Source organism: Olea europaea, chromosome 16, assembly GCF_002742605.1.
Source record: "Olea europaea var. sylvestris chromosome 16, O_europaea_v1, whole genome shotgun sequence".
NCBI classification, from domain to species: domain Eukaryota; kingdom Viridiplantae; phylum Streptophyta; class Magnoliopsida; order Lamiales; family Oleaceae; genus Olea; species Olea europaea.
The window spans coordinates 2,161,023-2,172,143 of record NC_036252.1 but is presented as its reverse complement, the minus strand read 5'-3'; the positions used below and the strand labels follow the sequence as shown (position 1 = coordinate 2,172,143).

General features: G+C 33.4%; 1 protein-coding gene and 1 long non-coding RNA gene across 2 annotated transcripts in view; one reads left to right on the top strand and one right to left on the bottom strand.

Annotated features, from left to right (window-relative positions):
• Positions 1-2,057: 2,057 nt before the first annotated feature.
• Positions 2,058-3,900, bottom strand: LOC111411673 (60S ribosomal protein L31). Its single transcript, XM_023042228.1, has 2 exons — positions 3,732-3,900; positions 2,058-2,535 (listed from the first exon to the last, which is right to left on the bottom strand). Exons 1-2 carry the CDS (start codon positions 3,815-3,817, stop codon positions 2,256-2,258), a joined length of 366 nt encoding a protein of 121 aa, XP_022897996.1. The 5' UTR covers positions 3,818-3,900; the 3' UTR covers positions 2,058-2,255.
• Positions 3,901-4,783: 883 nt separating this feature from the next.
• The window catches only part of LOC111411672, a 10,682-nt gene continuing 4,344 nt past the window's right edge, over positions 4,784-11,121 (top strand). The window contains exon 1 of the long non-coding RNA XR_002705872.1: positions 4,784-4,916. This is a non-coding gene — a long non-coding RNA (uncharacterized LOC111411672). The remainder of the gene's footprint in view (positions 4,917-11,121) is intronic.

Here is an 11,121-nt window from a genome sequence, read left to right as displayed (position 1 = left end):
TCGTTTTCATCCATTTTCTCAATTAAAAGCTGTAAAGTGACGAATATACTCTATATTTAAATTTAAAAAAAAATAAAGAACAAATTGCAACTACACTACCCAATTTTTCAAAAATGTACAATTAAATTTCAAATAATGATTTTTACAATTTGTTATTTATTTTTATTTTATTTAAATAGTAGGGTATCTTCGTTATTTTACTGTTTTTAATTGAAAAAATGGATGGAAATAATGATTTCCACAATGAAATGTGAAAAATGAGGATGAATATATCAAAAAATGAAAGGTAATGACATTTTGCATAATAATATTGAAAGGAATAAACGTTTTATATTAATTATCCTTTTAATGGTTTATTTGAATTATTTGCGATTTTTTAACAAGTTTAGGAGTATAATTGCAATTTGCTCTTAAATTTTTTTTTTTGTATTTAAATATGGTGTTATATTTGTTATTTACATTATTTTATCGAGAAATTGGATGAAAAAAGACATTTTTGGTAATTGAAGGTGAAAATGTCAAAATAAAAGGTATAGACGTTTTGTACAATAATATTAAAAGGTATGGACGTTTTGTACTAAGTATCCTTTAATGAAAAATAAATAGAATGAGTGATAAAAAAAAGGAAAATTGTAAATTTTATAAAATATATGGTTAAAACTTAAAATTGACTTGAATTTAAATAACGATTTAAGCTCCTGTTTGGATTCCATTTTCTAGAAATGAAAATTTGTAGAATAGTGTTTTTTTTTTAAAAAAAATGAGCGGTTTAAAAAAAAAATGAAAAGTTTTCGATTTACATGTAATATTATTTTATGGAAGATTGTGTAGTTAAAAATAAAAGAGAGAAAAATGTAATGTAATGAAATTTAACGGGGGCCAAACGAGAGTAATTCCTACCACAGTCTAGCCGTAAATTACCTGGTGTCAATTCGCCCAGTCTCACCAGTGATGTCGCCTTTTAGGATCTCAAAATAGAATATGCGTTTCTTGGTAATAAGGCGCTTTCAAAAAATTATATTACAATTTCTTCCAAAAAAATTGTATCATTGACCAACAATTTACAAGTTGCTACTAGTTTGATGTCACGCTTTATATTTAAATTGTCATTACGGTTCCCCCCTATTTGATAACCATTATAAAAGAGAAATTGGAGATAATTTTTATTTTGAATAATAACTTTTTTAAGGATGTGTGATCATCAAGTAAAAAAATAAATTAATTTAAATTTACGTACAAAATATTTTATTATTAATTGAAAATGTTTGATTGACCTTATTTTTCATAAAAAAATATCACTTTTCACCCAAGTTCCTACTTATAGAATGTTTAATTGACATTTTTCTTATGAAAAATATTTTTTAAAAGTTGATCATCTAATCACATTTTCTTAAAAAATAAAGAAAATATTTTATTTCGGGGGAAGTAAATTTTCATTTTTCGAATATTTCACTCTCACTCTCACCTACCCACCAATAAAAAACGTACAAATAAATCAAACACATTTAATTAATAATTACATTTAAATAAATTTTAAACATCTAAATTACTTAGAACTTATTTTCTTTCCATGTTTACAATTAAACACATCCTAAACTATACAAAAACTGAAGGGTATAAAATTATTGAGCATAAACTTTTTATAAAACTCCAGTCACGTTTAAAAGTATTTGTTCGTAAATTAAATAGAAGAGCCCCAAACCCCTCGCATTGTATGTCAATAATGTCGTTCAACTTAAAAAATTGAATTAAAATCAAAATCAAAATCAACATAATTTTAACAACATATTTCATTGTACCCTCAACTTTTCAACCCCCCTCGTTCAATCAATTTTTATCGTAATCTCCTAAAGACCTTATTTCTACCTAAATCTAACAGGGCTAAGTAACATAGCAGACTAGCAGTTCCTAGCAGATTGCGTGCATAGAAAAATCGTAGTTTAATGAATAATTCTCTTGATATGGATTCAAATTTAATCAATGATCTACATAGAAAAATCGTAGTTTAATGAATAATTCTCTTGATATGGATTCAAATTTAATCAATGACCTACCAATACAAACAAAATCATATCAATTCAAGAATCATAATGTGTCTAAAACAGGGTTGAAATGCATTCATAAACCACATGACAGCATCCATTGAAGTGAATCTTGTCATTATACGAAGAGGAAACAAAGGTCCATTTGTCTCAACAATTTACTGTTACACCAAAACCTTGACTTGAGTAAACACTTGAAACGGAAAAATAAATTTATTCTTCATCCTCAATGACTTGAGTGCCTAAACCCTTAAGACCTCCCTCGGGAATTTCAGCAACAGTTACCAAGGAGTAAAGCTCCTCCTTAGCATCTTCATCGTCATTTCTTTTGCGTGCAATGCGGACACGGATTCTTCTTGGAACGCTTCGGATTCCACGGCTCCAGATTTGTTTGTTCAACTTCACATCAACTCTTACATCAGTTGTGCCCATAGCCTTTTGGGCGAACTTCCTGATTTCCTTAATGGCTTTTGGAGCCTTCTTCTTGAAGGTGCTGTTCAAAGATCCACAACATAATGAATTTTATCCAAACGACACAATCAGATACAGAAATATAATGAAGTTGTCAAAAGGAATTTGTAAAGTAAAACCTGGAACAAGCGGGAATATGATGGCTTTTAACAATTATTAAAAAGTTATCTTTCGGTGATTAAACAGTCTGTAATTTGATCGAACAAGAAATGGATGCCTATCACCCTGAAATTTAGGACTTGATAACATTTTTTTTCCATGCAGCAGCCTATACGATTTAGGACATTTTATGCAGTTGTCATTGTTCCAACATTTACAGGCATCACATAACAATGTATGTTCATGTATAAACACAGTTCCTCAAACTCATGGCCAAATACACACCAACTAGTCTGCTGCAGATAAAAAAAGAAAGAAAGAATGAAATCACTAAGCATACTAAACAGATACACAGATATGAATGTCATTACATAACCCAAAAAGAGAGAGAGAGAGAGAGAGAGAGAAGTGGGCATCTCGGTAAAAGAGACATAAAACACATATAACAAGATAATCAGAAAACTGCACCATATTCGGATTCCGGTGTTTATCGTATCATTATGACTATATTGAAAGATGTTTGGAATATTTACATTCGAGTTCCTATTTTGTAAATTCTGAATTGCAGCAACTAAGGAGAAACTGCAATATATATTAATAGAAAATAATAGTGCTCATGAAATATTGTCCTCAATCAAAATTAACACCAAAAAACAAATTTTTTTTGTCCAATTTGTAAAAGATTAAGAACCAATCGGTTCATACAGTTCTTTCCCATCGACACAACAGTTTTAACTCCAACCAAATATTTAGAAGACTTTCACACACTACAAAGTAGCAGACAGAATTTTTTTTATAAAAAAAAGCACAGGCAAAAATGATGAGAAATTTTAAAATTTTAACCTAAAATATAACATTACATGTTTTTGGACCACAGAAATTTGATAAAAATAGAAACAAATTAAAAAGAAGATAGGAAAATGAAACAGTTAACACTAAAAATGATCCCAATAATCCAATCGGAACGTGATAACAAGACAATACAGATCTAAACAACTAATACACTTTACAAGTAAAATCCGAAGTAAATGCACGCACATATTCAACATACACATCTATGTATTTATGAACAGTTATTCACAGTCTAATATATATTTATAGAAGAGGTAGAGGAAATACCATCCGTGCAGGCGTTTATGGAGGTTGATTGTATATTCCCTTGCCACGACTTCCTCTTTCCTTGCCTTGCTGCCCTTTTCCACCATTTTTACCGCCGCTGTAACACTGAATTTTTTTTTCCCGGCGCTTCGAGCCGCTGCTAGAGAAACCCTAATAGCTTTGAAGGAATATATATAGCTGGTGCTTCGTAATTGGTAAAGGAGCCCACAGTTTGGGCTTAGGTCCGGCCCAGGTAAATGATTGGGTATAGTACGGGTCGGAGCGCCTGAAATCCGAAAATATTTTTAACCTTTTGTCTTTGCCATTTAAGAATGAATAATGCTATTTAACTCCATTGAAATTGCAACCTCAATTTAGTTTATGTTGCTCTAATATGATATTAATTGGTAGGTTGAATTAAATAGCTCATTTAATTACATATTTCATTTAACCTATCATTTAGTGCCACTTATATTATGGTTGTAATTTTAGTGGGGGTATATAACATTACTCTTTAAAAATCATTTAAAACGATGTCCATCCAAAAAGTGCATTGATAATTGAGAGTCTAAAAAGAAAAAAGATTAACCTACTTGTACAACACCTTAAAGATCATTTAAAACGATGTCCATCCAAAAAGTGCATTGATAATTGAGAGTCTATAAAGAAAAAAGATTAACTTACTTGTACAACACCAAAAGGTGTTGTACAGTTACAGCCCCCTCACCGTCGAGGGGGCCCACGCCCATTTTTTTAATCGGCTGCCCCCTCGATGTGAGGGGGCTGTGAACCGATCTGTGTGCCATGCTGTGCACACAACTCGGTCCAAAGAAAAATGCTGTCCCATTCTTTCTCTTCGCCACCAAGTCAGTATTGGACTCACTTAAAAATCCCCAAAGATACGATTCATTTACAATTTCACAATGAATTATAGCATTAATGATTCTAAACAAGGTTGGCCCTGGCCTAAGGCAGACCAGGCCATTGCCTTGGGCCTCAAAAATCAAGGTGCCTTATAAAAATATAAATAGGCCCAAATCCTGCCAAATCCAAAACACATCCAATCACTGAAAAGGAAACCGAGAAGGCATTGATAGAGAGCCAAACCAACAACAAGCGAGGAGAAATCTCGTTTAGAATCCGAATCAACAAGAAGCAAGGAGAAATCTCATTTAGAATCCGGCATTGACTAGGGCTCTATTTCAGGTTTCTTTCTATCTTGGGGTTTTCTTTTTCAATATGCTTTTTGTATTTTGAATTTACTTTGATTCCTGGATTCTTGTTGTTGTTATTTGTTTCTTGTTTTTGTGGATTAGGGGTGTGTTTTTTTCTTCTTGATTTTGTGAATTAGGGGTTTTTGTTTAGGTGGGAATAATAAGCAATGGTAATCTGTCAAGCTATTACCATTAAAATTCAACTTTAAAAGTTATTTAAAATTGAAAATTGTCTATCGGGATTTTGACAATGAACATTTTCGAGTTTAGATTCAACTCTAAAAGGCTTAAAAGAAATCATATTATGAAGATCTGCAAAGTCCCTAAAGCATTCTCAATAATAAGAAAAGCATAAGTACTCGTAAACTAAACTTGGCTTATAATTATTATTACCCACACTAGGAAATAGTTTTGAAATCATGACACTAAAAATGTCAAGAAGGAGCCATAAAGAGGGGAAACATGTAGAATAATATGTTTTCTTCCTTGTGCAATCAGTTGAGAGTTCAAGGAATTCAAACACAAATGTACTGAACATCTATTATATAGAGGAGCCATGGTAGAAGTGTAAAGATACAGAGTAAATGATGCAGGAAAATTTTTAATTTTTAGGAAAATGAGATAATGTTCATAGGATGTTTATACAGAGCTTTTAGTATTCTGTCCTTAATATGTTTTCCTAGTTAATTAGAAATTATTAATAAACATTTGCTTTCCTATACATTTTCAGATTTTATGTTTAAATTTGCCTCAGCATTTTCTACTAGGGTTCAGATTTTGAGTTCTATACCGATAAAGATTTCCAAACATTAGAAATAGGAATATATAACGTGTTATTTTCTCAATGGGATTTTTCTTTTTCTTTGTAACTACACATTATGGGTTTTTTCTTACATGTTGATTTCTGAATCCTTTCATTCGAAGAAGTTTGGAAATTTTTAAATTACACTCATTTGTTAGGTTCTACTGCTCTATCTCTATAAGAAAATTTGAATCTGGATATGCCAAAAGAAAGAGGAATAAAAAGGTTGAGAGAGATTTTGTTTGGCTAATCTATATTTTAAATTGCAAAAATCTTCATTTTAATATAAAAATATAATTTATTTAAATGTTTTCACACATTTAAAAAAATTATGTTTGAGGACCTCATGTTAATTAGTCGCCTAGGGCCACTAAATTCTCGGGGCCAGCCCTGATTCTAAACGTTAAACTTGTAGATTATAATCTACCTACAAATATTGTTTTCTATGATGCACTAGTTAATATTGTAAATGTTATAACACAATGATGTGGACATCATCCTATATTTTTATGTTTTGTTATTGGGCTCGTAATATTGGGTTAGCCCAAACCCATTTACTTTCTTGGTTTGTTGATTTCTCCATTCATATGGCTTGTATTGAACATGAAAAATTAGTTGATAAATATGAATTATTGAAATTGGTTTTGGCTTGCAGCCAACGTATCTCCATTCCATGTCTTCCCATTTGATCTCTTCTTTTCTAGGTTCCTCCCCCTTTATCTCCCGTTCTTCCTTCCCCCTCATTCTTGTTGTCTTCTTCTTCTTCTTCTCTGCCCTGCTTCTTCTTCTCGTTGTGTTTTTCTCCTCTGCTGGTTATCTTCTCCTCTGCTACTACCTATAAGTTCTTTGTTGGAATACCATTTTTCAACTCAATCTCCTTCAAATTTGGTATCAAAACTAAACCTGGATTCAATAATAAAAACCATAGTCCAACGACTCCTAGCGACATCTTCATCAAATTCCAAAATTGCTGCTGTGAAGTTCATGATACCTAAAATTTACCTCCAGCAATTTGTCATTCTCCACAACTTGAAATCGTCACTGCAACCCCCTACAATCTTCACCATGCCAACAGTTAACAGATCCTTCATTGACAGTCCAGTAAATTCAATACTTCATCTATTACAATAGACATATATTCAGCCCATCATCTAGATCCCTACAACTTTCCAACACCCCAAATTTCCTCAAACCTAACCCCACTGCATCCCACATTTTCATCCAAACTCCCCATCATCGAAAACATAAAACGAAGTCTACGAATTAACAAAAAATAAAATAAAAAATACCACAAACAATAACTACCTCACGCATGATCTCATGGTAAACTGCCTCAACGCCCATTCACAAAAATCGCTACCCACAATTAATAGATCCATACAACCATACAACTAGTCACCACTACCACATAATCCTCCCACCACCATCGTATAATCCTCCCAAACCCAGTCACCATCTTCATTAGCCCACAAATTACGACTGAACCACCCATGTACAAAATAGTTAATTACCAAAAACTCCCCACCGTCTATCGATTTTACAGAACCACCATCGCCCACGCCCTGCAATTCACGTCACTGCTACCACTCAATACCAGCAAGCAAATCACACCACAATTTGTTCTAAATCCAAAAACAGCCAACTCCGCCGCCATCCATAAAATCCAGCTAACGCCTCCTCTCGCCAAGAACTATCTCGCGTTGACAACCCATAGTCGGTACCCACTAACAAAATCTGTTTGTTTGTTAAGAGCTCCTCCACTCACATGCAGGGCCTTCGTTCATCCAATCGATAAACCCTTTTGGATGTTAGAAATTGGTTGAAAAATCAAAAGAAAATTAAGTATAAAAGGTGTGACTTCGTCTCAACCTCGGTCAAATATTCTGATTCGATCTAATGATCAAATTATAAAAGTAAATAGATCAACTTATTCTACTCGTTGAGCAGATCATCGTAGTATATTTGGAGTCTCAAAACCAATTTCGGATGTACGAAAAAATTGCGGTCCAAAGTTGGAAGGAAAAAATGGAGGAAATGGTTGTCGCTCGATATTCGCTCGAGCGACAGCGTCGTCGTCTCTCGATTATCGCTCGAGCGAAAGGCGAGCAAAAAGTTCACTGTTTTTGTCGCTCAAGCGAGTGCATAGCGAAATGAACTAGTGTCTCTGTTCGTAAAGTTGCATGGTTTGGTTTGCGAGATTTCACCACACCGCTTCATCCTCTATAAATAGAGGCCTTTGGATGTCCATTTGGGATACACCAATTGCATAAAGCACCCATTCTTCTCTTGCAATTCTCTTCTTTCTCCTTTATTGTATTGTTTGCATACTTCCTTTTTAGATGGGAAGTTCTGTTGAAAATTCGTTGATTTCTTGTGGTTTGAAGTGCTAGCAACACAAGTTGTGAATACATTTTATCTTGGAAGACAAGTACTGTTCACCATGAGCACCGTTGCGGGGCAATTTGTCTTAAGGAAAGAGTAAACCACTCGTCTTGGATTGATTCTCATTTTCTACTCCTTCTTTTGGTTATATTTTACATTTTAATATACTGAAACTCTATCAAATTTTTCGTTCATATTAGATTGTGCTTTGATTACGTTCCTGTGGGTTAAAACTTGTTAAACAATTTATCAAAAACCAACCCAAACATCGCCCGTTTCTATATGTTGCCCCAACAAACTTAAGGCAAATTGTGTTTCTTTGTGGTTGGTTGTAGACAAACCTTACTCTGTTTGAATAGTATTTTGTGTACTATTCCTCCACCAACATCAATTTTACTTTGTTGAACTTTTGTTTGTGTAATAAAAATGAATTCCGTTGAGGCTAATACAAGTCAAATCGGAAGGGAAATTTTGGTCTTGCCTAGAGCAAATAATGTGGCTCCGATGGTGATACCAATACAAACTACTTCAATCCCGCATGGTGAAAAATAGAAAAAATTTGGAGGTGTGGATTTTAAAAGATTGCAACAAAAGATGTTGTTCTATCTCACTACCCTCAATTTAGCAAAATTCCTAAAGAAAATCGCGCCAACCATACAATGGGGGAAAATAATATTGCATTGATTATTGCGTTGGATACATGGAAGCACTCGGCCTTTCTGTGCAAAAATTACATACTGAACGGGTTGGACAATACATTATATGGAGTGTATAGTTCAAAAGACTCGGTCAAGGATCTATAAGAATCTTTGCAAAATAAATATAAGATTGAGGATGCCGAAACTAAAAAGTTCATCGTTGGCAAGTTTTTGGACTACAAGATGGTAGATATCAGAACGGTGATAAGTCAAGTACAAGAAATTCAAGTTCTATTGCACGATATACATGCCGAAAAGATGGAACTAAGAGAATCATTTCAAGTGGCTGCCATCATTGAGAAACTCCCTCTTTTGTGGAGAGATTTCAAAAATTATTTCAAGCACAAACGTAAGGAAATGAATTTAGAAGAATTGATCGTCTGCTTGAGAATTGAAAAAGACAAAAGGAAAAATGAAAGGAAACCTCTTGACCAACTTGGAGCAAACTTTGTTGAAACAAAACAACGGGTTGTCAACAATAAACGAAAAAATCTCTGGCAATGTACCACGAAGAGATAATTCTAAGAAAGCAAAGAAGTTCAAAGAGAACGTAAATGTTGAAAGCCAAAGAAGAATGCTCAAACCTACATGGTTACAAATGACACTCTATCCGACCGGCTGCAAGAAATGAGTTTATCTGCAGTAGTGTCCGAATGCAATATGATTGAAAATACTAGAGAATGGTAGATTGACACCGGCGCTTCTCGCCATGTGTGTGCGGACAAGGCAATGTTCTCCAACTATCAAGAATTGAATGGGGAACAACTATACATGGGGAATTCTGCAAGTTCCAAAGTTGAAGGACAAGGCAAAGTCACCTTGAAGATGACATCCGAAAAAAAACTCGTTCTCAGCAATGTCCTACATGTGTTGGATATACAAAAGAATTTAGTGTTCAGGTCTCTACTAGCAAGAATGATTTTAAACTTTTATTTATATCAAATAAATTTGTGTTGTCTAAGAATAAGATGTATGTAGAAAAATAATACATGTGTGATGGAATGTTCAAGTTTAACGTTCTTACAATTGTACCTTAGCAAGTCGTTATGAATAAAACTATAAATTCAGTTTACTTGCTTGAACCTTCATATTTCTGGCATAGTCGATTAGGACATATGAATTACAAATCGTTGCGCAAACTAATGAATCAAAGTTTAATTCTGGCGCATAAAATTGATCATAATCATAAATGTGAGATATGTATTGAAGCAAAATTGACTAAAACACCGCTTCATTCAATACAAAGGAACATAACTCTTCTTAAATTGATCCAGAGCGATATATGCAATCTAAAATTTGTACAAACGTAAGGTGATAAGAAATACTATGTAACATTTATTGATGATTATATAAAGTTTTGTTATGTCTTTCTTTTGAGAAGTAAAGACGAAGCTCTAAATATATTCAAAACCTATAAGGTTGAAGTTGAAACACAACTTGAAAAACGAACAAAGAATGTTCGTAGTAATAGAGGAGGTGAATAAGAGGAACCATTTGAAGACTTTTGTTCCGAACATGGAATTGTTCATCAAACAACATCACTTTACTCTCATCAATCGAATGGTGTTGCTGAACACAAAAATCGAACACTTAAAGAAATGATGAATGTCATGTTAATAAATTCGAGTTTACCACAGAACATGTGAGGGGAGGCTATTTTAACGGCAAATAGTTTTCTTAATAAAATACCCCTTAAGAAAATGGAAGAGACCCCGTATGAATTATGGAAAGGTCATCCTCCATCTTACCAATACTTGAAAGTGTGGGGGTGTTTGATTAAAGTTGAGATACCTAAGCCTAAACAAATGAAAATTGGTCCAAAAATGATAGATTGCATATTTATTGGATACGTCAATAATAGTAGTGTATATCAATTCTTGTACACAAATTTGAAATACAAGACGTACATGAGGGAACCATAATCGAATTAAGGAATGCAACTTTCTTTGAAAATATCTTTCCTTGCAAAGATAAGGAAAATACGAGTTCTAATAACAGAACGTATGAAACTACAAACGGAGCTTCAAATAAGGAAGAATCAAGGCGTAGTAAAAGGCTCGGACTTCCAAGACATTTGGCCTAGATTTTCTAACCTATATGGCAGAAAATGATCCAAAGACTTTCGATGAAGCAATGTCTACACCGAAATCACCGCATTGGAAAGAAGCTATTCATAGTGAGATAAGTTCTATAATGCAAAATCATACGTGGGAGTTAATTGATTTACCTCCGGGTAACAAGCCTTTAGAATGCAAATAGATATTCAAAAAGAAATTGAAACTTGACGAATTCATTGATAAATATAAGGCTAGATT

What these genes read in the sequence shown, in the direction of transcription:
- LOC111411673 (XM_023042228.1), bottom strand. Translation starts at nt 3,817, where the DNA reads ATGGTGGAAAAGGGCAGCAAGGCAAGGAAAGAGGAAGTCGTGGCAAGG. An exon ending in CATAAACGCCTGCACGGATG is followed by an intron (nt 2,536 to 3,731) that starts GTATTTCCTCTA and finishes ATCTTTGAACAG; the next exon opens with CACCTTCAAGAAGAAGGCTC.